The sequence below is a fragment of the Scardinius erythrophthalmus genome (genome assembly GCF_964197995.2).
Source record: "Scardinius erythrophthalmus genome assembly, chromosome: 2".
Lineage (NCBI taxonomy): Eukaryota > Metazoa > Chordata > Actinopteri > Cypriniformes > Leuciscidae > Scardinius > Scardinius erythrophthalmus.
Window position 1 is genome coordinate 39,980,857 of NC_138222.1, and position 26,643 is coordinate 40,007,499.

General features: G+C 37.1%; 2 protein-coding genes across 5 annotated transcripts in view; both read left to right on the forward strand.

The window, feature by feature from the left end:
- The window catches only part of mmp2 (matrix metallopeptidase 2), a 28,595-nt gene extending 19,020 nt beyond the window's left edge, over window positions 1-9,575 (forward strand). The window contains exons 11-13 of the mRNA XM_081359891.1: window positions 5,016-5,175; window positions 7,042-7,151; window positions 8,543-9,575. Coding sequence (XP_081216017.1) covers window positions 5,016-5,175; window positions 7,042-7,151; window positions 8,543-8,646 — 374 coding nt within the window. The 3' untranslated portion in view covers window positions 8,647-9,575. The remainder of the gene's footprint in view (window positions 1-5,015; window positions 5,176-7,041; window positions 7,152-8,542) is intronic.
- A 1,003-nt stretch (window positions 9,576-10,578) lies between these two features.
- lpcat2 (lysophosphatidylcholine acyltransferase 2) lies at window positions 10,579-21,114 on the forward strand. Of its 4 annotated transcripts, none has more exons than XM_081359892.1 (14): window positions 10,579-11,216; window positions 12,318-12,460; window positions 13,198-13,415; window positions 14,875-14,987; window positions 15,448-15,508; window positions 16,314-16,372; window positions 16,755-16,789; window positions 17,214-17,268; window positions 17,469-17,551; window positions 17,683-17,808; window positions 18,247-18,400; window positions 18,629-18,727; window positions 19,063-19,204; window positions 20,104-21,114. In XM_081359892.1, exons 1-14 carry the CDS (start codon window positions 11,106-11,108, stop codon window positions 20,289-20,291), a joined length of 1,587 nt encoding a protein of 528 aa, XP_081216018.1. In that variant the 5' UTR covers window positions 10,579-11,105; the 3' UTR covers window positions 20,292-21,114. The 4 variants fall into 4 exon arrangements, with proteins under 4 accessions (XP_081216018.1, XP_081216021.1, XP_081216020.1 ...); XM_081359894.1 differs by having other exon boundaries at window positions 10,635-10,826; XM_081359895.1 differs by lacking the exons at window positions 17,214-17,268; window positions 17,469-17,551 and having other exon boundaries at window positions 10,613-10,826.
- The last annotated feature ends 5,529 nt before the right edge of the window (window positions 21,115-26,643 follow it).

The window sequence follows — 26,643 nt, forward strand, 5'->3', positions numbered from 1 at the left end:
AGTACAGGTGTTGAGCGCTCTCGATGATATGGAGTGCCTTTACTCTTTATAGATGACTTTGTTGTGTCAAACTGAAACATGGCAGCTCAGCTCGAGATGCGCTTTGCTTGTGACTTTGTTTGTAACCAAGCTGCTAAGTTGGGGAGAGTGTAGGTTCTGTCTGTACCAGTTTGAAGGATACCATGGCTTAAACAGTATTCTACAAAGCCATTCGGTAAGCGGGTGGCATCTTTCCCAGAAGACGGTCCACATAAGCTCATATCCTTACTATCCCTCCAGTGTCCTCAGCATGCCCACCAGGGATTGCAAAGATAAGGCGAATGAATCAAATGCACTGGTATCACCCATTCTGAGCGGTGGAGCACTCATGATAGCACCTAATTCTGATTGCACAAGCTGCCTGGGCTGGCCATACTTCTCCTGCAACGCTTGCAAGGCTGTGGTGTATGGTTGTGGGTGGTGCATATATGCCTTAGCCAGCTGCTGAGCACTAGCAAACTGCAGGTGGCTCAGTAACACTTGGTATTTGTACTGCTCACTGATGTGAGTATGGTGACTATGGGGATTGTCTAAGGCCAATTTCAACAAAGCAAATGCTGGCATGATGGAACTGTGATGGTGGCCCATTTGTGTCTGGTGATGCTTAAGTGCTCTGGATCAGTCAAACTTGTGTCTTGGCTGAGCAGGGAACTCACCAGCTTGGCCACTTCTAGATCAGTTTCCGCCTTTTCCAGCTTGCGCCGTCATTCTAACTAGTTAGATAAGGCCTCCTTTGCCATGAGAGCCTCTTCCTGAGAACTTTGAGCCTCTTTAGCTTGGGTTTGTAGTCTCTGGTACTCTATTTCTGCCAGCGTGTCCTCCTCCATTTGTTGAAGTAGATCGTCGTACTGCAGCTGTTTTATTTTCTCCTCCACTATGGCTGCCTAGCTGCTTGTGAGTGCAGATGTAGCTTGCAGAGATAATGGAATGACAACTGGATCTGGAACGAGAGCTGGCTTTACTATGGGACATTTTGCTCTTATGTTGGCTGTGAAAGCGAGAAGCGGTTGGAGGAGGGTCCACAGGAGGTATGTAGCCAACCTCATAGTCACCCAGATGGGAAGGCAGTTTACTCTGTCTTTTGGGTCTATCCATTGTCTCTGATGCATCGCTAACTGCTGTGTCCATACTGTTTACTGTTGCCACATCCGGCTCGAAGAATCAAATTGTTGCGCAGTAGCACCTCTAGCAACTTTTGTTAATTTACAGTTCTGCAGGCGGACAATTGTGGACAGTGATTCCGGTAAGAGAAGCAGGCATGGGAGAAGTATATCCTCTTCAAACTTCTTTTTAATAGCACTTGTCAGGCAGTAAGTGACATCCATTTACAATATCAGGATGGTAGGGAAAGTTATGTGATGTTATCAAGTTGTGTTGTGGTCTGTAGAATATATAAATAAAGGAATACTGTATGAATACTATATATATGTACACAAATAAGTATCAATAACTGACTAAAAAGTAATCACAAATGAATACTCAACTGTAAGATAACAAATAAACATTATATGAAAAGATAAACTCTGGTTTATCAACTGGTTTCACAGATGGGGCTTAGATAAAGCTAGGATTAGGCCATAGTACAACTGGGGTAGGGCTGGACCCGAATACTCGCATATTCGAATATTCGTTCGGTGGGGTGGTATTCGATTTGAAAATTTGACATTCGAATATTCGTTTTGTTTGTTTTTTTTTGTTTGTTTTTTTGCACACCTGGGATCCCCCACGAAACGGTTCACATTCGCGCTTGAATAAGGCCGGCGACACACTGGCTGCGTGGCGTGAGCATCTCAGCTGCGTGCATGTCCGTTTTTATTTCGGCTCCCATGTTATCATAACAGGTAGGAGTTTGTACACTGCCTGTGTGAGACACGCGTCTCAGGCGCGGCTCGAGCCACGCGGAAAACGTAAGCATGCTAGAAATAGAACCGACGCCTAAAAGTGTTCCAGCAATGGGAGTGTTCTCTGGCTAGAACGCAGAACAGCGGAGTTTGTATGGACAGAAGTGCATGCCTGAGCTTGTGTTTTGGGTTAAGCTGCGTTGCTTTGACATTGTGGAAAATAGAATAATAGAAACAAAATGTATTAGCCTTTTTACCCGTTATTATCAATCTAAATTAATAGTTTTTAATTTAACGTAATTTCGTTTTTCTTTATTTAAATTTCGTTTTTCTTTATTTAAATTTCGTTTTTTCTTTATTTAAATTTCGTTTTTCTTTATTTAAATTTTGTTTTTCTTTATTTAAATTTAGTTTTTTCATTTAAATTTAGTTTTTTTCTTTATTTAAATTTCGTTTTTCTTTATTTAAATTTACCCTTTACTGTGTCAGTAATTTGTTAGTCAGAAAAATATAAAAAATATTAGACTACCTTAAAAGTATTGCTTAAGTTAACAGACCTGTGTGTGTGCGTTGTATATCTCTAGTGCAGGAGCTTATAAGCCCTGCCCGCGTGAGGTGCGCCGCTTCCCGCTCGCGCTGTTCTGTAGTTTACTAAAAGTTTATTCATTCTGAATGTGTTGCGTCTCGCGTGTCCATCTATATTGCACCAAATGTGACACTGCACTCCCTGTGAAGTCGATTGGATGAACGGTTCTCGAAATAATCTAAATGCAAACGGACATACAGACACATAGAGATTCCTGCCTTTATTAGAGAAAAGGATATGTTTAGCACCCTCTCTCCGAAGCTTTGAATATTCGATGTTCATTACGACCGAAGCTTCGAAGCTCAAAAAATGGTATTCGGACCAGCCCTAAACTGGGGTATGTAAGTAGCTTTTATAAACCTGCCTTAAAAAAAAAAAAAAAAAAAAAAAACATTACTGGTGTGCATTTTGAGACAAAACAATGGCAATGACATATTTTAAAGTGGTCATCGGATGCCCATTTTCCACAAGTTAGTATGATTCTTTAGGGTGTTCATGTAAAGTTTGTAATAGACTTTGGTTAAAATTCCTCAATGGTTGTGTAAAACAACACCCTTTTTACCTCCTCAAAAACAGCTTTGTTCACAGTGACCTGTTTTGGTGCATGTCTCTTTAAATTATAAAATCATTTCAAATGGGGGGGGGGGGTCAAATGGCTGAGGGCAGACATATGCTAATACGGGTCGTGGGCGGAGAATGAGCATTATGACATCATAGTGCTCAGAAAATCCTGATTATTGAGTGGTTAGAATTTTTGAGGATTAAAAAGTTTATTGCATGGTGGTTGTGACATTTATATGCAAACACCATATAAAAGTGAATTTTGCATCCGATGACCCCTTTAAGATATGTCAGTAAAAGTTGATTTCAGTTAAGACAGTTCAAACATGCATTTTAGTCTGTGACTAGGTTTAAGCCTTGTCTGTGAAACCGGGGGTAAACGTATATACTCTTTTTGTGAAGTGTGTAGCAAAGAGTCACAAAATGGCATCTTTAACAGATGCTCTCTGTCACGTAGTTACAAGCATCCTTTCACCATAAACTGGCCTGTCAATCATCTTGTCACAGTTAAAATCCTCCACATTTCATTTAATTTCCTACTGTATCAGAGAGAAATGCAGTAGCATGTTGATCTGCCAGTCACGGGTCTTTCATGTGGAGACTCTCCTCATAACTATGCATTTAAAAGTTAATGGCCAAACAGATCTTTATAAAAGTTCACATTGTTGTTGCAGATGAAATGTAACACGGATAACATTAAACAAATATTTTTTATCAGTTAAATTGTTGAGTATCAGTCAATCAGACCCCTTTACCTCTCTACTTAACTGTCGGTCGCGCACATCTGCCATGTTTTGTAGTTTTTTAACACTTTTTACTTATGTTTGTAGTTCTGAGTACAAGTAAACTTGTAGTTGTAGTAATCGTCCTCCAAAGCACAATGGGTTGTGGGCAATATTAGCCATAATAGTGTGTCCCACTATGCTTTGGGACACACTCATTTTAATCTCACATACTATTTAGGCTGGATAGTATGGACATTTGGACACAGGGATGGAAACATTAATGTGAAACCCAACTAAAAACAGACTTGACATATCCACCTAAGGACGCTCTAACAGAGCAATTTGCTCCCAAATTGTAAAGCGTTACTACATTAACATTAGAATTTGTAGCTCTGTAGTTTAGCTCTGAACTGCTTGCACAAACTTCCCAACCTGCCACACAACTAAGTTTTGAGCTTCCTGGTGATATATTTCAAGACCTGATGTCCTTTGCGATGTTATTGTTGTGTTATACAACTCTGAAAGATGTTTAAAATTAACTTTGAATATTATCACTTGATACTATTAAGATTATAATAATGCAAGTTAATGTGACTATAACTTAGTTTATAAGCTAAAAAAAAGAAATAAAAAGCTTACTGTTCCTCTTGTCTAGTCGGTTAGCCATGCATGTCATTACTAGTGTTATAAAAACATAAAATTGTATTGGTTTAAACCAAAAGAACATGTGTATACACATCTGAATAAATGTATTAAAAAGCGGTTTAATACATTTATTCAGCAAGGATGCATTAAATTGATCAAAAGTGACAGTGAATACATTCATAATGTTACCAAAAAGTTTATTTCAAATAAATGCTATTCTTTTGAACTTTTTATTAATTAAAGAATCCTTAAAAATGCTTCATGGTTACCACAAAAATACATCACAACTGTTTTCAACATTGATAATAATTTAAAATGTTTCTTGAGCATATTAAAATGATTTCTGAAGGATCATGTGACATTGAAGACTGGAGTAATGATGCTGAAAAATTCTGACTTGACATCAAAATAATTAATAACATTTTAAAATATATTAAAATAGAAAATTTATTTCAAATTGTAATACTATTTCACAAAATAAAAATTTTCACTGTATTTTTTATTAAAAAAAATACTCTTTTTTTTTGGGTGAAAAAATATGGTAGGCTACATGTGTGTTTATCATTATTTGTGTGTCCTCCAAAATTTGTATTAAAAATATTTTAATTGTTCTTCTAGATGATGAGATGTGGGTATATTCTGCCAGTACTCTGGAGAGAGACTATCCCAAGAAGATCTCCAGCATGGGTCTTCCTTCAGATTTGCATAGAATTGATGCTGCCTACTCATTCCACAAAAGCAAGAAGACTTACTTATTTGCTGGCAACAAGTTCTGGAGGTAATCCTTTTTTAAATGTTTCTCAACATATGTGGGCTTAATAAAGTATGTGTTCATTGTGATTAATGACCAAAATACACTTTAAGATTCTTTAAGATAAAGGTTCTTTAAGAACCTATAGTAGATGCAGGGCCGTTTGAAGGAATCTGGGGGCCCCAAGCAAAATGGACATGGAGGCCCCCCCAATAAAAAACCTATTATAATATGTAACCATATTCCGTCCGTTCGAAAAAAAAGTTGCACTAACTGTTTGTTACAAGCAGCATTTGCCGTCAGGCAGGTAGCTAACATAAACATATTTTTTCTAGCCTACCTGCTGCAAAATTACACCATTTGTACAAGACAAGTGGAGCTATTTTATCCAGTGTAATTTATCACTTACCACTAGGGGTGTAACAAAATTCACGGTTCGGTTCAATACGATACACGTGTTACGGTTTGGTATGTTTTCGATACAGCAAAAAGAAAGAAATGCCAATTTCCTTGATTTATTTATTTTTCTTCTTTTTTTAATTAAAACTAGCACCATAAAATATTATTTATTTTTACTTTGAGCAATTCTGGAGCTATAATTGACTCTTCTTAGGAGCATATAAAACAAAACAGCTCCTTGGAAAAATTTTAATTTAATATTGTAGTAGTTATAAACAAATGTTTATTTTAGTTAAGATTAACATTTGAGGGCATTGTATTCATAATGTCAAAATAAAACCGACGTAATGTTTCTTGAAGGCATTATAGCCTACTATTCCTGCCAAACAATGTGAATGTTTCTCACTAGATCTCGCAGCGATGTTATTACTTCTGTGGCGAATTCAAATGCTTTCTTTACTGGATCTCTTAATAGCGATGTGTAGTAACAGTGTCGCATGATCACGATCGGCTCGCGCTGCACTGGTCCAAACTGATAAACAACGGTCCGTCAACCACACAATAACGAGTAGCTCAGTTTCGTTCCGCTTACATTACATTTGCCATTTGATGTTGGGCAATGTTGTAGTCGCGCCGGCGTCTTTACATTATGAGCGCGCTTGCCACGCGCGACCCGCCTACATTTGAAATAACGAAATTTTGGTCGGCAGGAAAAATGATCCAACGAACCGTTCGGTTTGAAAATGCGTACCGAACACCGAACCGAAAGCCTCGTACCGAACGGTTCAATACGAATACGTGTATCGTTACACCCCTACTTACCACTATCTTGTTTTTTCTTATCCTTCTCTTCCTTTCTCTTCATTCTTTTCTGGCTTCCTGAAGCATAATTCCACTTCATGATGACTGCCGAGGAGGTTTTGTATTTTGCCGGCAGCAGAGATCACGCAGTTGGCTGGCTGCTGTCAGCGACTACTGAGGGGGATCCCGATAACAGTGTCATTGCACTTTACTGCATTGACCATCAAAGGGGCGCTCACACAGTTTGTCGTTGCATTTTATTCTTAACCAGTCGTTGTCTTGGGTCCCCAGGACAGCTCGGGGCCCCAAGCAATTGCTTGGTTTGCCTGCCTTGTCGCGACGGGCCTGAGTAGATGCAGGGAGTTTATTCCCCTAAGTTCTACAAATTATTGGAGAAAAAAGCAGATTTTGGAATAATTTTCCAAAGTTTCAGTGAATATTCCTCATATCAAAGTTCGTGTGAAGCCTTTGTTTCCCCACTAAAGTATAGCCAAATGATACTGGACATAATAAGGATAAGGTTATATACAGGGCTTGACACCAGTCCTGTGCAAAGATAATGACAAAGATAATGACAAAGATTTTTATCTTCGCCACTTTGGCCTAAATGTCCTACATTATTTTTTATTTTATATATTGTTATATATCGCCCACACCTAATGTAGATGCTCTCTTTTTTCCATGACTTCTCAGGTACAATGAAGCCAAGAAAAAGATGGATCCAGGCTTCCCTAAACTTATTGCGGATTCTTGGAGTGCTGTTCCCGATGACATAGATGCCGCCCTCAGCCTTGTTAGTGATGGTAAGAGATTAAAAATTGCTTGGTTTCAGATCCAGTGGTATTCCTCAGAGAAGTAAAATGTAACCTCTAACCTGAATTAACCTTTCATCTCAATCATTTCTCCTCTCCCATTCTGATAGCCCTCACATATACATCTGATTTGTTTTCATACCCTTGTGCAGTGTAGTCAGTGTGTGTGTGTGTGTGTGTGTGTGTGTGTGTGTGTGTGTGTGTGTGTGTGTGTGTGTGTGTGTGTGGAGCCTGGTAGAGAATTCTTGGCAGTTAACTCCAACCCAATTACTGCTGGCATTAGGCCTTCAACAACAACAAAAACCCAGCTATATGGTTGCCCCCTGCTCAAGATTATGAGTTTTTTCCAGTAACAGCCACTGTCTGAAAAGCACATACAAACTCTAAATGAGAGAAAATCTTAAAAAAGAGAGGGGTAAAGGATTTATAACGGTTTTACGCAAGGTGTTCTGGTTTCATTTAGATTTACTGGAATTTACTTAACATACATGCTTTTTCAACCACCCAACTCTTTCCTCCGCTGTCACTAACACACATTTACACTCATACAGGTATACACAGAAACACATGTACACACTTCATAAAGCTGGCCTGTGTGGTGTCTGAAAGGTTCCTCTGTGTGTGTGTTTGTAATTAGGCTGTTTGGAGCTGAGTTAAGCAAAAACAACTTCTCTAGGTTGTGAATTAGACCACACACTCCAACATTTTACAGATAAATGGATCACTTGCATAGAGCTATTGGTTAACCAAGCTGTATTAAATAGACACAATTTAATTTACATCAGTTATAATGTCTTATGCTTTTTTATCACTAAGTCACTAAGAATTTCCATTTTTTAAGAAATTAATACTTTTATTCATCAAGGACACATTAAAGTGGTCAAAAGTGACAGTAAAGTCTTTAATGTTGTAAAAAAAAAAAGAATCTATAGGCTAAATCTATTTCAAATAAATGCTTTTGACCTTTTTAGTCATCAACAAATCCTGAACAAATAATGTATCATAGCTTCCACAAAATTATTAAGCAGCAGTAAATCAGAATATTAGAATGATTTCCAAATGATCATGTGATACTGAAGACTGGATAATATGCTGCTGAAAATTCAGCTTTTCAACCCCAGGAATTAATTAAAATTTTAAATTATATTAAAATAGAAACAGTTATTTTAACTTGTAATATTTTACAATATTACAGTTTTACTGTATTTTTGATCAAATAAATGCAGCCTTGATGAGCATAAGATAGATCTTTTAAAAATATTACAAGCCCCAAACCTTTAAACGGTTTGTTTGTTTGTTTATTGTAGAGAAATGAGTAAATTAGCTTTTAACTTTAACTGTTAATTTTTCTTTTGACATTTACACTTTTTAAATGTTTTCAGGTCACAGCTACTTCTTCAAAGACTCCCACTATCTCAAAATGGATGACAGCACTCTGAAAATTGTCAAAGTTGGGGAGGTCAAAAAGGACTGGCTACGCTGCTGAACTGATGCACAACATTCAGCCCCTGGCACTCTGGGATGACCTTCATCACTAGATAAACAAGGCCAGCGTTATCGTGCCAAACGACAGCACTCAAATTTACCATTCTGCCCCTCTTGGTTAGTCCGAGCCTCTTTGATTATAACCCATCCTTAGCTAACCAGAGAGGCCTGGTAAGCTTCACTGCCTGGACCATTTCTGCATGCCAGACATAGGCAAACAAGACCGCAATTTTTGCTGTTTTGTCATAACGTGTGATATTTCTTGTCTATTTTTAATAATGAAAGGGTTTAATGCAGCTCCTACCCCTTAATATAACCTACATGTATATCATCAGAGGACTTCTAACATTTCCCATTTACATGTAAATGTGGCAGTGGTGTCAGTTAGATGTGCCTCCTTTTTTTTTTTATAAAAAAAATTTGCACAAAATAAATCCATCCAGGCAGTATGTAAAAAGCACAAATGTAATATTTTGCTAGTACTGATATGCAAAGATTAAGGACATAATTCATGTTTTATTTTGAAAAAATATAATAAAAAAATCCTGCTTTACACATTTTAGGACACATTTTATACATAATAATTGTGTACAAACACAGAGACCAAACAACTGTCAAAGTACATCTTTTTTTTTGTTAGTCTTGTTTTTTTTTTTTTTTTTTGTCTCATGGTACAGGGAGATTCACGGCACGGGTTGCCTGAAGACTGTATAGGGTTTGTTGCATGATGGACTCATGTCAAGCGAGTATCATGAGAATACAGATTAATAATCATTTGTACTCTTTTATTTTTTTTATTTTTTTTGTAGTTTTCGAATTGACGTATGCAATCTGTTTATATTTGTAATGGTTTATTTTTTATTATTTTCTATATGCTTTGTGCACTTTGTCACTGTCTCAAAATAAATATGAATTATCCTTTGAATGGAATTTATCATTCAACTTTTCGATTTTAACATTAGTTTTTGGAAAGCATTTTACTGCGTCCTAGTGATTATGCTTTTGATTTTCACATCAGAAAACAATAGCAATGGTTCACACATTAGTAGCCTACTCCTATTTTACAAAATTACTCGGATCTCACATAACTAGACAAACAGCGACATCTAGCAGTTCCATTGTATAATGAGCGCATCTATCTCTGTATGTTTATGTGCCTCGCATTTAACTCGTAATATAGCCTACTTGAGTAATACATCGTAATGTAATTGTAATTCTTTAGTTCTTTAAATGCTTTTTGTTAGCGTTTTAATACTTTTTTGTTTGGAAAATGTAATTGCAGTGCAGAGTCTTTTTAAAGCTGCACGAGTTGAACTCAAGAAAAATATAGAATGCCGTTTTGTGTAGGTAAATGTGACCCTGGATAACAAAAGCAGTCACAAGTAGCAACAAGTAGCCAACAATAGCCTAGATTGTACTGGTCAAAATGATCGGTTTTTCTTTTATGCCAAAAATCATTAGGACATTAAATAAAGATCATGTACCATGAATATATTTTGTAAATTTACTAGGTAAATATATAAAACATTTATATATTTTTTGTGAGTGAATGCAGCACAATCGCAAACATTAATGGACAACTTTAAAGGCGATTTTCTCAATGTTTCGATTTTTTTGCACCCTCAGATTCCAGATTTTCAAATTGTTGCATCTCGGCCAAATATCGTCATATATAACAAACCATACACCAATGGAAAGCTTATTAATTCAGCTTTCATGTGATGTATAAATCCCAATTTAAAAAAATTGACTTGAAAAAATTGACCAAATTTTTGGTCCAGGGTCACAAATGTACTTCAGTTTACGTCATTTTGGTTCTTAAAGGCCTACCCTGTTACTGCTGTGCTGAGTCAAGAACCGCTTCAAACGATTCAGTGTATGCCCGAACTGTTCACAACACAGAACAACAAGAATCGACTCAAACGAGTGATTCCTTCTCGAGTCGAGCATCACTGATTCTGATTCTAGACCGCCGGAAGAAATACTGCTGGACACACGAATTCGCTGAAATGGTCAGAGAAAATGTTTCTCAGCTCGGTACACTGCCTCGCAATGATTTATCAGCAATATTTTATTAGGAAAAAAGAGTCTACCGACGCCACGTGTTCAAACTGTTAACCTGTGCGAGGGCACCTTTAGCCCTAGTGGCTACAGGTCTAAATAGGATTATGACCATAAGAGGTGGGGCTTGTCTCTAAACCAACTATGACAGCATTTAGGACATAATGCATATTTTGATTCAGCTAGTGCTCGCACAGAAACTCTGCTCTGACTCCAAACTTGTCTAGAATGCACAAACTTGCCGTTAGTTATGATCTCATCTGATTGTGAAACACATCCGCTGACCGCTAGGGCGCGAGTGTCATAAGGTGTCGCGCGCGAGTGAAATGAGGAAGAAGCGCGTCGTACGTTCAGAGGGTTGACACATGAAGATTCTGCTGTGATGACTGATGAGTGAAGATGTCTGCGCAGAGAGTGTTCGCGTTGCCCAGACAGCATTCCCTGCTGCTGCCCGCCGTCATCAACCCATTCGTGCACGACCTTAAGTTAACTAAAGCCGATAAAATCAAAGTGAGTCTATACTCTCAATTTATGACTTGTTTGTCAATATTCGTCTTCACTGAGGTCATTCAGCTCTTTACCCCTTTAATGTTTCAACATCTTATTTGATTTGCTTAATATGTTTCCCTCTAAGCTACGTTATTGGATGAGCTTTCTTATTTGAAGACTCTTTTATTTTAAGTATTGCAATAACTTGGGGAACAGGGCTGGGAAATGCTGTCAACAATTTGTGTAAAAATTGAGAAAACGTTTATTACTAAATGAATGAAAATAGCTAATTTGCCTGTGCTGTAGAAAGGGTCCAAATGATGTTACATTTTGTTACAGTTTTTGTAACGAGGGAAAATCATGCCGTAAAGAGAGCACAGCACCTGGTATTGAAACAGAGAGAGTATTTACATTTATGAATTTATTACAGTCATTAAAATTAGTTTATATATATATATATTTTTTTTTTACTACAATGCATTTAAATATCAATACAATAGATTATGTGAACAATATTGTATAGTTTAATTGTTGAATACAATTTAAGAAGGTCAAGACCTCTGACACTGATGTTTTTTTTTTAAGTAGCTAGTTTACATGCTATGTCAGTTTGCCCCTACCTTTTTGACCTGAAGGCCCTCTGTTGTCCAACACAATATTCAAAACACCCCTTTTATGATAATATATTTTTGGTATTTCTGCTGTAATTATGACAAATATGCTTTTTTTTTTCAATTGATGTTTAGAAACAGAAATTAGCAGTATTTATATATTAAATGAATTAGCAATGATTCATTTTGTGATTCCAGACTTTTCAAGGACAGTAGTACTGTAGAACTCTTATAGCTATTTGAGTAGGGTGGGGGGAGTAATTTCAGTTTACGTCTTGATTTTGTGTTTTATTTAGCATTGTAAGTTATTTTAGAGTCTGTTTCATACATTAATTCCTTTCCCCCTCAAACCGATTAAAGGGTCCCCATAGAAACATCTGTGAAGTTGAATCGCTGCTCCCATGTTAGCAGATGCCTTGAATAGAAACATAGAAAGTAATTTGCATTGTGTAGATTTCTTTGATATTTATTGTGTGATTATGTCTATTTTTCCTCTTATGTCTGTGTGTAGTGTTTTCTTCTAGGAATCATCCTTGTGCCGCTCCGTGCCATTTTCTTGCTTCTTGTTCTAATGGTCATGTGGCCAGTTTCTGTCATGATAACATTCAGACAGTCTCTGTCTGGAGCGGTGGAGCCCATGACTGGCTGGAGAAGGTACATACTACTCCTTGTACACCCACATTACACACAGATACTCCACCTCCTACATTTCAGCAGAAGATTAAAATAGACCTTTTTTTATGCTACTGCTTGTTTAAACCTCTGTACAACACTTCCTGCTTGCTAACTAAACCTGACAGCACAACACCTTGAACATTAACCTTACAGATAACACTACCTCTGACAATTTACTGATTTTGTCTTAGTTCCTGATTTGTATCTTTTACTAAATGCTTAGAAGGAATGTAAGCTAATAGTGATTTGTTAGGTCTTGTGTGCATGGGAGTCTATTGCTGTGTGTGTTTGCTGATGCTTCCCTTGCATCAATAATTGAAGTTGGTAATGTACAATTTGTGGTTTGCATATCAGCCATTGCAAATATAGTGCATCACAGATGCCTTCCATTCTGTTTAATTCATGCTTCTGTCAAACAGACCATGTGGTTTCTTGAGAAATTGCTCATTTTGCTGCGTCTCGTTTCTACTTGGACTGACCACACTGATCAGATTAATTAAGTATCAGCGTAGGAGGCAGCACAGCTGTTGGAGGGATGTGGTTATTCTCTTAAATGATGCAACAACATGCTGATCTGACACCCGATGAGCACACCGTGTCAAAGCCGTTAAAGCAAGCTTTTTGTACTTGCATGTGTCAGTATGTTTGATTAATGAAAGTCATTACCCACTATGATTCCTGATGTGTGGTGTGCTTGTATATGTGTTTGTGGGCAGGTTCTTGCACAAAAAAGTGATGACCTTTCTAGGCCAGATGTATTTCTTCGGGATGGGTTTCAGGGTGGTGGTGAAGGGGAAGAAGGCCAGCAGTGCAGAGGCCCCCATTCTAGCTGTGGCCCCTCACTCTTCTTTCTTTGATGCCATCGCCTGTATTGAAGCTGGTCTGCCTTCTACTGTATCCCGCTCCGAGTCCATGGAAGCACCAATCTTTGGCAGTAAGCAGTGTGGTTATTTACATCAATATTGGTCTTTACAAAAAGGAACACAAAAAGCAAATGCAATGCCAAAAAAATGTGATCACGTTTTCGCTTTTGAATATATTCACATTGTTGATCAGTTTCAGTGTTGCCAGATTGTGCAGGTTACTGCACAGTTGGAGGGTTGCCAACTCTCACGCATCTGGCGTGAGACACGCGATAAGGCTCTGTCTCGTTCTCTCACGCTGCCAAAGTAAATCTCAAGCCAAATTAAAAAAAAAGTCAATGTGCTGTGCATTCCGTTTGACGTATGACATCAAGAATCGCCAGAGCAATTGGAAAGCTGTGCCAATCACATTTTCCCCACACCAAGAATGGTGAAACGGCACTGTGAAACACATTATTTTAGCACACAAAGCAGATTCACACGTCTAAGATAACTATTATTAATTTTAGTTGTTAATTTTAACCTTTAATAATAATACCAGCTGACAGGGCAACCTGTATGTTTACAGCATTAGTTGAGAGATTTCTTTCCTTGAGAACAATTAACATGTAGCTACTGAACCTGATATTTATCCAAATGAAACAATATCGGAATAGTATCTCAAGCTTATGAATTGACATCGTTAAATTTGTGCCAAACTCTAATAAAAACAGTAGCCTACCCTTCTCACTCCAAGTTAAACTCAAAAGTTGGTAAACCTTTGAGAATTTGATTGTACTGGAAAATATTTTTTTGGTCGGGAGACAAAATTTGAGCTGGTTTGGGGTCAGTTTGGTGGTTTTTACACATCTAGGGGGCAGAAAGATTTCAGATGTCAGATTTCATCAAAAATATCTTCATTTGTGTTCTGAAGATGAACGTTGGTCTTACGGGTTTGGAACGACATGAGGGTGAGAATTTAATGACAGAAATGTTATTTTTGGGTGAACTAAGTCTTTAACAGTGTCTATCTGTTTGGGTAAAAACATTTTTGTCATCTGCTAATTTTCTTTTACTGTATTTACTGTATCTGTAGCCTATATGTTTTGATCCGTTTCCCTGTTGTATTTTTCTCCTGGCAGGAGAATTGATTCATTTTAATAAATTAATTTTGTCATCATTCTTTAATTTTAAGGAGGTAGGCTGAATGGTACTTATACACCTTGGTTGTCATGAGAATAGTTTTTGAGAGCTTTTGGGCTGGAAATCGTCAACCTGATCTGGCAACACTGATCAGTTTTGTAAAAAAATGTGAATTACTGCAAATACCCTAGTCAGCACAAAGAAGCAAATCAGAAAAACAGACTTTAATGTGTCATTGAGTGGCCACCACTGCTACAGATTCTACTTAATGTGGAATTTCTCAGCCAAAGAAAAAAAAAAAAAAAAAACATTGTTGTTAAATATCCATTATTGATGTCAGTTTGCATGTGTTATTATTATTGCTTTTATTATCACTTTAATATTGTTTTATTATTTTATGTTCCCCAGGGTTTTTGCGCTGTGTGCAGCCAGTGCTTGTTTCACGCAAAGATCCAGACTCACGTAGAAACACTATACTTGAGATTGAGCGGAGAGCAAAGTCAGGGGGACACTGGCCACAGGTGAGTGCCTCCACAATTTTAGTTTAGTTTAGTTTAGTTTAGTTTAGTTTAGTTTAGTTTAGTTTAGTTTAGTTTAGTTTAGTTGATCATATGTGACTTAAAATGGTCAAAAATAAAACAAAGTTTAAAAACGTGAACACAACGTGAAGCCAAATGGTGTGTGTTCCAGCTTTTGAAAGCAGGAAATTACTCTTAGACCTGTACTTCCTCAGCTTGAATACAGGATGTCCTGTTCCTAAACAATGTCCAGTTTCAACATTGTGGATATATAATTAGTTTTACCAATTGTATTGTATTTACATTTGTATTGTATTGTATTATTGAGAAGTCTTTTTTTTGTCTAAAAAACTGTGTATTTGAAACTGTATGTTAGTTAATATCTTAGTATTTTCATCCAAATTGCCACCATGATAGCTACGGTACCACTAAAAATAATACTGGTGTTATTTTCTTTTTTTAGGTGCTCGTTTTTCCTGAGGGAACATGTACAAACAGATCATGTCTCATTACCTTCAAACAAGGTTAGCAGATTGTGTTTATTTTTGTTTGTTTGTAATATGGAAATGTTAATTATGATTGATATTGGACAACATAATAATGTAGATTAAATATTAAGATACAGTTACAGATGTTACAGATACAGTATACTGTAGCAAGTGTCCATAACTCAGTAGGTAATGAAAGTTGTGTATGAACTGCACAATATGAAAATCTTGTTGTCTGCTATCAGATAACTAATTTCCCTAATGCAAATATATACAAGTGAAGGGGAAGATAAACTTTCACATAATTCAGGGTTTCCAATGCCGACGGTTTGTTTTGGTGTACTAAAGAAACTAGAATGAGGTCTGCTGAGGCCAGCAAAACCAGCAGCACATAAAAGAGAGTGAGAGTTGTGTCTATGAGTAGGTATTATCCACATACCACTAAGACTTTATCCCTTTGAGTGATATTTATTTAAATATATTTCAAAAACTAAATCTTTTTGCAGAAGAGTAATATTTATTGTTGTATTATGATAAAGATAAAGATAATAATTGAAGACCTATAGATTTTTTCTATATTCAGGTCATATCATTTGGATAGTGTTTGCTTCATTGATAATCCTTGATTGTCCAATTGAGAACCAGTCAAATAGCTGTAACCTGATACGTAGGATATGGTGTGATCAATGGTGCCAGACTTAACTTCATTCTGAAATATATGTCTCCATAAGGAAAACAGGTTGGACAGTGGTACTGAGCAGTTTTTAGGAGGTATGAATGTAGCTAAAAGAACAGAGGATGAATGAAAAGTGCTTATTTGCTACTCTTTTTACCTCCATAGGTGCCTTTGTCCCAGGGGTCCCAGTACAGCCTATTCTTATCAGATACCCAAATAAGTTGGTCAGTATAAATTCAATAGAAGTCTTGTATTAGTCTTTCATGATGCCTCAGTTTCTGGTGATAAACTTATCTGACAAACACAATGGAGTATCACAAAAAAAATATATATAAATAGAATATTATGTAAAATACAAATCCATAAATAACCATAATAGCCAAGTAGAGAGGACTGAAGTAACTCGACCATAAAATAGCATGCATTTGAATTAGGCCACCTGGCAAAATTACACACAGCGCTTAAAGGCATGTCAGTTAAAAGACCACAGGTAAAAGTCTGTCAGTCGAGCTCGAGCTGTGAATAGCTCAGGGTTCAAGCCTTTTTTTAAAAAGTTTTTATATTAAAAATAGAAGAATTTTTACTAAACTTGTTTCGCTCTTACAGGACACAGTCACATGGACATGGCAGGGTCCAAAATCGTAAGTAATATTAAACATAAACAAAAAGCATTTACACAACTGACAAAATGCTTCTGCAATTTAGGCCTTTTCCAATCACTGTTACAACAAAAATGTCATCAGAATTCAAATTCAAATGCCAGGATAATGTATATAATGCTGCAAGAAACACTGGTAAGCCAAACAGGTTGTTTCATTGGTTTATTGGCATTTAAGATAAGAAAAATGGAGCTAAATTTTATAATCAAATAAAAAAGTATGAGAGCCCGCTGTCTGAGTGAATTGTCATCTTCCTCCTCTCTGCATATCTGCACGTGCAGTCTTGTAGATCACTTTCTTAGATAAGCTTGGTCTTCAGACCCTTTTACATAGTCATGCATAAATAGAGAGCAATGCTTCCTGAAATGCTGTTGATTTGGAACCTCACCACCAGTTCCTGTTTTAGGGCCAGATTACTGCTGCTCACACTTTGTCAGCTCTATACTACGGTGGAAGTTGAGGTTTGTAAGAAAGATTTGCATAATTCATGCTAATATTCTCTGCTTTTTGCACGTTTGATGTATACACATGTCAAAGGAGCATGAAGAAGCTGTGATGTTAAAACAAATGACCAACTTAATCTCACATATAGCTAATCTTCAGAAATCTTATATAGTTGCAAAATATTTGTACGATTCTATTTATTGTGTCTGTGTTTTAGTTTCTGCCCCCTCAAGTTCCCACTGAGATGGAGAAAAAGTGTCCTATTAAGTTTGCTCAGTCAGTGAGATCTGTCATGGCTGTGTAAGCATGTCATGTTACTATTTATTCTTTCATGTCTTTATAAGATTTTATATGGTGGACATTTACAATGTGTGCACAAAACAATATTTCAGTCTTAAAAATTGTATCACAATTTCGGACTCTGTTACTAGATCTCTGGGCCTGCCGATCACAGACCACACTTACGAAGATTGCCGTCTGATGATTGCAGCTGGAGAACTGACCCTGCCTATGGAGGCGGGTCTCGTGGAGTTTACCAAGATCAGCAGGAAATTGGAGTATGACTGTTATTATAAAAAAAAATTAAAAAGTGCATAACCTTGTTATCATTAAATATTGTGATACGCATAGCCCACATGATTACACCAAATAAAAAAATAATTATAGTAGTTTACAGTCACCATGAAATCATGAAAAAAATTTTATGGAATATTGCAGTATTTATTTTTAATTATTTAAATATCAAATATCTTTTATCATAATAACTTCCCCTCCCTCTTGCAACGACATGTCTTTTCTTCTCTGATGACGTGTTTACTGCTGCGAGAGCTGGACAGGCAACCTATCACTCAAAGGAGATCACAGCAATAGCAAACCACAACGATCCAACCATCCAATCAAGTCGTTTCACTTGGATATACATCACACTAGGGAAGAAAAGACTATCATAACTTTTGTTTCAAGCTCAAAATCTCTGGTTTTCTGTTTAAATTCAGATTAAAATGGGACAATGTGAAGAAGGAATTGGAGAGTTTTGCCAACATAGCCTGTTCTTGCAAAGGTGGAAGGATCACAATTGAGGAGTTTGCCAGCTTCCTCAAACTACCCCTCAGCCCAGCTCTAGAGGAGCTCTTCGCTCTGTTTGACAGGGTGAGTGTGTCCATAACTAACCACGTGGAATAAGATATGGATAGGAGTCCCACTAAGATACAGAAAATAAGTTGAATGTATGAAATACTCTCAGATATCTGCTTTAAAAATCTGCTTTATTTTCAGCCCACAACCAATATAAATCTCTGGGACTGGATGAATCAAACAACATTTTATTTTATTCACAGTGTGGCCTATTTAAAGCAAATGTTTTCTGTCTCTTTGTAGGATGGGGATGGCACCATTGATTTCAGAGAGTATGTCATTGGTGTCACAGTTCTGTGCCGACCAGCTAATAATGAGGAAGTCATTCAGACTGCTTTTAAGGTAATGATATTACAGATTGCAGTGATGATATTATGAGAAGACAAATGCAATCCATAAATTGTCAAACTACTGAAGATTTAATCTTGTAAAGAAGTGTTAAAGAAGATGTTGTGACGTGGTTATGAAGGTAAACCATACAAGTACTGGTGTGCCAGTGGTTGTTAGCACCTCGGGGTGGCTTTCAAAAATCACTACTGTTGAAAAATATTTTTGTCATGTCGTTAGTTAGAGCATATGGATGGATTACTCTGGTGTGCTCTGTTGTCAAAATTGGTTTATGTACATGTTTAAAATGAGGTAAATTGTCTAGTTGTGTCTGTGAACTCTTTTTACAGCTGTTTGACATTGATGAGGACAACTGTATCACACAAGATGAGTTTAGCTGTTTGATACGTTCTGCTCTTGGAGTGTGTGATCTTGACGTCAACAGCCTCTTCACAGAAATTGATGCAGATGGATCGGGACACATAACTTACGGTCTGTATGCCAACTGTATAGCAACTACTACAGTGAGATAAGACTGTCAGGCCTATTAGAAATGCTATCATTCAGAGAATACCATTTTATTTTTATTTATTTTTTCAAACATGAATTGTATGAAATTTAGCAAACAAAACCACACCATTTATAACCAAGGGTTCTGTGGGCTGTCAAGCTATTTATATTTTTGGTTATATATTCTGTGGCAAAATGTTTTTCAACATGCCATTTAGTATTTTCCTAATCATATTCTGTACATAAACACTCAAATCACAGGAAATGTAACAGTGGTTGTCTAGTTTGGTGAATCAGATTAGGTGATGAGATTGATTTTGATTTTCTGAAAGTTGTAAAACCACATCTGTGCTTGTAAGTCTTCACACGCAGACCTAACACTGGCAACATTAACTCTGGGTGGCAGTTTAAGGTGTGCATCGCCCAGAGGCCCAGGCTTTTTTCTGCACATGAATGCATCACAGTCAGCAGCACATGATTCCATGCAGTGTATGTGAACGCCTTGAAAAATATCTGTATGTGCAGTCATGAACACTTTCAAGTGAAGGCTTGTGGTTATTTGTGTAATCTATCAGTCAAGGTTGAAGGTTTTTATCCAAACGATGACTGATTGCCTTTTGAAAGGTGGAGTCATTTTTTGTAATACTTGCAGGAAGTTGATTTCAGGCCATCAGCTGCATATATTGGATAGTAACCTACTTGAGTGTCCAAAATAAAATTAATAAGGCTTGTTTTTACACAGCGCCTGATGTAAATATGCTATTTACCATGGCATATTTGCATAATTTCATTAATGCCCGTCAGTTACCTCACTTGATTAGCTTGGACTCCGTTTGAGTAACACATTTGTAGTAACTTTCCCATCTCGCTTCCTCTCTCAGATGAGTTTCAGTCCTTCGCTCTCACACACCCGGAGTATGCGAAACTCTTCACCACCTACATCGAGCTACAGCGTTACCAGGGTCTCCAGGGGGAGGACCCAGACTGTGACGGCACTGTGCCTTACTTCTGTACGGCTTCTCATGACGACCACCAAGAAGACAGTACCTCTGACAAGAAAGATGATTGACACATTTGAAGAATATGAAGCATGCAGCCATGAGGTGTTTACTCTGCCATACAATTTGAGCACTTGCATTTTTTATACACAAGCAATCAGCAATAAATTTGCCCTATCAGCAAAATTGGTTTTCTGTTTACACCACCAAGTATTTCAATAATTTATTTAAAGGCTTTCAGAACAATGTTTACAATATGTTAACATGTATAAGCATGCTAAAACACAGCTGATTGAAGAAGTTGATTTTATTATTCTACACCTCTCAGCTTTTAGGCATGAAGCGTCTTTTTATTTGATAAAATCTAAAATATTATTTGCTTAAATCTAATTGAGGAAAAAAAGAGCTTTTCTGATTAAATTCATGGAGATAATGTACTTATACACAGGTCTCCCTTTATGCAAAATGGATATATTTTTTTTAGAATGAATATATTACAGAAGAGTTTCTTATACAAATACAAACTTTCTTTTGTTTTTTTTGTTTTTTTTTGTGCTCAGGGACTTTGGTACAGAAAGTGAGTTTTAATCAAAGGTTTTGCTTTGCATCTCGTTTTTATTTGCATTCCCATTGAGGGGAAATGTTGCTGAGTTAGCGTTCCTTCCCTGCTGCTTGTTCAGACTAATACTCTGTTGCATCCACTGAAAATAGGCCAATTTGTGAGCAAACAGGCTACACAACACGCCCACAGTAGCTCGCACCAGAGGGCTTGGTTCCAAATTATCCCACTGCAGTGGTATTTATTCAGCAATGCAGGTTTCAATTATGGTTCTGTTAACACAGCAAAGTCAGCTTTTTTGCCATTAAAAAAAAATCCTTTGAATTTTAACTAGCATTTGTTGTCCCTTTTATGTTTGAGTGCATGAACACTTGTTTGAAGAGTTGTACACTCTTGTGAATTAGAAGGAGAAATGGAAGAGAAAACTGCTGATTAACAAATACTTTTTATACTGAAAATGTCCATTAGGTGGCAGCAACTCCCAGTATATAAGCAGATCATCTGCATAAACCGTTCCTAAAGAAATCCATCCAAATCTTCAGTGAACAACACTGTAAATGTGCATCCATAATCGTGGATATACAGTAGTCCTGCTTTTATGCCAGTGAGAGTGTGGATACAAGTTTCTGGGATGCATGTGTGCAAAATATAAAATTATAATCCCCTTTGTCACTTCTCTATGGTCACAAGTGATTATAAAATATAATTTTACATTGAGGTCAAAAATCATGTTTCACTTTCTGTGCTCTTAGTTTACCCTGTTACTAATAACGGCATACACCCTTGCAGTCTGAGTTTACAGTTGTTTGTTTGTTTGACTTTATTGTCTAGATTTACTGGACAGAAATTCATCTTTTACACATAAATTCCACTGAAATTCACATAAAAAACCGCTGGTTTGGTGACATAATGCCACATTGACTGTCAGGTAGAAGTCCGATGTGGAGGCTCAGCGAAAGTGTGTATAGGCTTTATGCTGAACATCACATGAACAAACAGGAAACCAGGTTTCATCACATCTACTCGTTGGAGAAAGTGTTAACAGTTGTATGAACTGACAGCAATATCTATGGACATTTAAAGTAATCAACTTAACAAGCAAGTTATTTTAATTGTTGACAATTTAACCCATTTTAATGTCCGAATTTTAATGAGAATTTGGAAAAACTTTTAGATTTCAATCTGCATATGTGATGGTTATCGCATAATGTTCATCCTTAGAAGCTCCTTTAAAGACACATCGAGTAAAACAGCTCTATATTTACCAAAGCACATACAAAAGACCTGGACCAGAAATGATGCAACCACTTTGTTGCGCATAACCCATATTTAGGGAGCATAGTGGCCATAAAGCAGGGGTACTAAACTCTAGTTCCTAGAAGGCCACAGTCCTGCAGAGAGAACTACAGGTATGTGTGTTGGAGCCGGGTTGGAACTAAACTCTGCAGGACTGTGCCCCCCCTGGAGCACCCTTGCCATAAAGGGTCTATTTGCCATTTAAAATTTTCATCAAAATGACAAGTGAGACACCCTGGCTGCACCAAAAGCTTATAAGGCTGCTGACTTGTTGCCTCTCTGCCCTATTGGGCAATGACTTCACAGGCAGTGTTTAAGCATGAAGGTACCACCTGAAACTAATTTCAGATTGGCTTCTGAGGCAGCAAATAACAGTCTAATGATCTACAACAAAACACAGAGCTTTGGTGATAACTAAGTGACCACCAACCACAACTTTCAGGCACCATTTTATTTTTTCGCTCAACTGTCATGGAGTTCAATGCACTGGAAAGTGGGATATCATGGGCAGTGAAGAATACATCGATTCTGCCTTCAAATATTGAACAAATGAAGGTTTCTCAGTGGACAGAATGTGACACGATCATAGAATTCGGACTTCCTAACTCCTAACTGCCTGTGGATGCAGCATTTTTCAGCTTTTGGACACAGCCACATTTACATTTATGCATTTAACAGACGCGTTCATCGAAAGTTACTTAAGTTGGCGGGAGGGATCATACACATGTAGGAGTGACCATGGACTTCATGGGCACATGTATGTGGTGGCCATTGCAAGTCTGTCAGACCGTCATTTGGAAAAGGGCCTGATGGAGTACATTGGTTCGTCCTAATTCAAAAACACAGCAAATCAAACATAACATCTGCAATGCCTCTCATCAGCATAGGATGAAATATATGTCCTTTTTTAATATTATGAAGAAGATTGTTAAAGGAGAAAGTTCAGCATTAAGTGGTTTCTATAATGTACCTCTGTTGTGCTGAGCTGCAGTATATCAAAACCAAGTCAGTCAGTAAACGTACTCGGCGAGTGACTTACAGAGTGCTTTTGTCAATATAATATCATCAGAGGGAAGATCAGGGACAATGATGTCTTATGAGAAGCTAATGTTCTCTCTCTTTCTCTCTCTTGTCTGATACAGCAGGATGAAGGATGGAATTGCACTCACTTCATTAAAGTCCTGCTGTTCCGCACGCTGTGATAACCAGCTGTGATTTCCACCGTCAATTTGTTTTAACCTTTTCAAACATGAGGGGGGCATTTCATTTTAATCACAATTGATGAGATTGCATGGAATCAATTAAGTCACAATTTTGTTACTGTTTCTTTCCCTCACTCTCTCTTTCATGCTCTCCCTTTCTCCTTTGCTTTGCCCACAATATTGCAGCATTCATTTTTATTTCAGCCTGAGGTGAGTCTGCCTAGTCAAATTGTGGACAATCAACCCAAGTAATCGGGTTTTATTTGCACAACACCAAACAAGAGTTAGCTGTTGGGGCTTTGGCTGGAACAGATGAGGGGGCTGATCAGGGGCTCGCCTGAAAAGGTCAGTGCCGACAGGCAACACTGCTCATTGACAGGCTGCAAAAATAGCTGCAAATCACAAGCCCTTCATTCCCATTGCATGTGTAGACAATGTATAGGCTACAGCAAATAATTTTCCCTTAGAAGGCATACTTCCATTTCCCTTTTCTTCTCTCTCCCCTAGACCTTAACTTCAATTTTCCTTTTCAGAATATGGCTTTAAATCATAATGTACCTTAACTTCAATTTTCCTTTTCAGAATATGGCTTTAAATCGTGTAAATTGTGTTTTATCGTTTATCTCTCTCTCTCTCTCTCTCTCTCTCTCTCTCTCTCTCTCTCTCTCTCTCTCTCTCTCTCTCTCTCTCTCTCTCTCTCTCTCTCTCTCCCCCACAAAGCAGGAGGGTCTGACCTTGGCGCATCTTAAAGTTCCTCTCAGTGAGTGCACATATGCATTATCCTTGCGCAAACCGCTGGATGAATTCATGCTAATGTACTCAACTCTCAGTCAGGACAAGCAAAGCACAACATTTAATTTCATGCATATCATCACCACACCTGCTCTTGCTCTTGTGCTCTTGTAAACAGCATTTAATATATATATATTTTTTTTATAAAATATAAAATGTATAAAATATTTTATGTTTTAGACTGCACTATTTTGAAAAGATTTTAGACTGCACTATGTGTCAACTTTATTGCTGATATGCAGCAAATTTAATTTCACTTCAGTTTCGATGATGAGGAACTTAGAAGGAAGTTATTTACTTGTACAACTAATGACAGTTGTGACATATAGATCAATTAATATTGATGTTTAGTTAAATCAAAAGCTGCATGCTGCTCGGTTTTGTAAGCGTAGGTTCACTGTTCATTCTGCCCGAAACTCTTACTGAAAAAATTATTACTCCTAACTTAAGAGTCCTGCTGAAAAGTTGGTTTCCAAACAACTGTCAACAAGTCTGAAAGCTGATAAACTTGTGTAATTATATACCTGTAATGAGAAGAAATGTACAGTACATCAACATTGGGATCAACATTGATCTCATGCTGATATACACAGAAGAGTGATATTGAGTCAGGGTCGATTTAGCCAACATTAGGTGATGGAGTGATGGTTTCCTGGTGATGTAGGAATTCTTTGTCTAACTCTAAGGCTGCATTAATGGCATGCATAACACTCTAAGGCAGGGCTATTCAATTGGCGGCCCGCGGGCCACATGCGGCCCACCAATCATCTCCATGCGGCCCGACGGCACCAACCTCCCTCCTCTTCTTTTCGCTCCGATTGACCTGAGAAACGTTTTACGTGTGAATATTTCAGCAGTTATTATATGTGTCCCGAATTTATGTCGACTGAACCAGCGATAGGCTACCAATCATTCGTGAATGAATCATTCTTTTGGTTCGATTCTTTCTAAACGCGCTTGCATAACGGTCTAAAACTATTCGGATTCATTCGGACTGCTCCGTCACTGAATCATCTGAAGCGGTTTCTCGTTCAGTACAGTAACAACAAATAGCGATGTTTTCAGTTGTTTCACTAGTTGTTTAAACACGGCCCAGCGCGGAGTTGCGTTTACTCCCGGTCCCGGACACACTAATATTAAACAGCGTTGCGACAACCAGTGGAAGCGTTTTTAGTTCGACAGAAACCTTTCTGTTACAAACCACAAATCACTCGATGATTTAACTAGTATTAAATCGGATGAAACAGCCTCAACATTCCCAACAAGACTGATGAGGAAAGCAGGAGAAACATTGTGGCATGAACGAAATTAGAAGACTTTAAAATCCCCTAATCACCCTTACAAACATTTACCACATTTACTGTAGTAATTTACCATGGTTGGGCAGAAATGTGCAATATTTATATTGAATACTATGTAGTAATAAATAAATATAGTAAATATATAGTATAATATTATATTATATAGTATAATAGTAAATATAGTGATTTATATTGCATTAGATTTATTAGGTGGGTAGAGGAATATACATTTAATGCTTGTTATGAAATTATGTCAGTTTCTTTGTAAAGGTGCGTATAGTTTTTAACTTGTGTTTAGGCATTTTTTATACAGTGGGAGCCTGTGGTTAACAAGTCTCACTGTCAGAATATTTTCATTTAAGCATAACAATTATAAATAAAATAATTATTATTTCTCACCAACAGCTATAAGTTTGTATAAATAATTTATTTGTTCCAAGGAAAATAGTTGTACACAGCTGTAAATTATCAAGTTTTTATTTATTATGGTTTTATATATTTGCATACTGTTGGGTACCACATTTCCAAGTAAATACCACACTTTAGGGTTACTTTAGCTTATTTATTGAAACTGTTATGTTTCAATAAATAAGATAAACCCCCAAACCAACCCACCGGCCCACCTCAACTTTTCGATTTGATAATGCGGCCCTCGAATGAAACTAATTGAATAGCCCTGCTCTAAGGTATGGGATTTAAAAATAAGGACTTAATGTATCTGTTTAACATACTGTAACAAACCTTAATTTTAACCTGGCTATACATGATTAGTAAGGATTAGAATGCCACTGACTCCTTTTAAATCATACTATACTGTATTTCCTTATCAAACTCAAAATGACTAAAACCTTCTAGACATGATCAATGTTTCTATTTTCCATTTGATAAACTATTCTCTCTCAGTTAATGTGAATGTTAATATGCGTTTAATGATTAATATATGCTTTGCAAAACACTGCAGATTAAGTCCATGAATGCAAGTTTATATCCAAAGTACATGGAAATACAATCATTAGATAACAAAAAGGGCAAAACTGATCTTATCTCATTAGTCTTGACTTGAATGACACTCATGACCCCATGTTTGTGATATTGATCTGTCAAAGAACTGGAAAAACCGCATAATAGGGGAATTCAAGAATACTAATGTCATGACATCAAGGTCCTTACCTGGTGCAATACGTGAAATTTTGCTGTGAGCCCTGGCAATGTCTACCATTGGTTTGGGTTTTATCTAAATACATTTTACCTAGAACTGGAGGCTTTACTATAC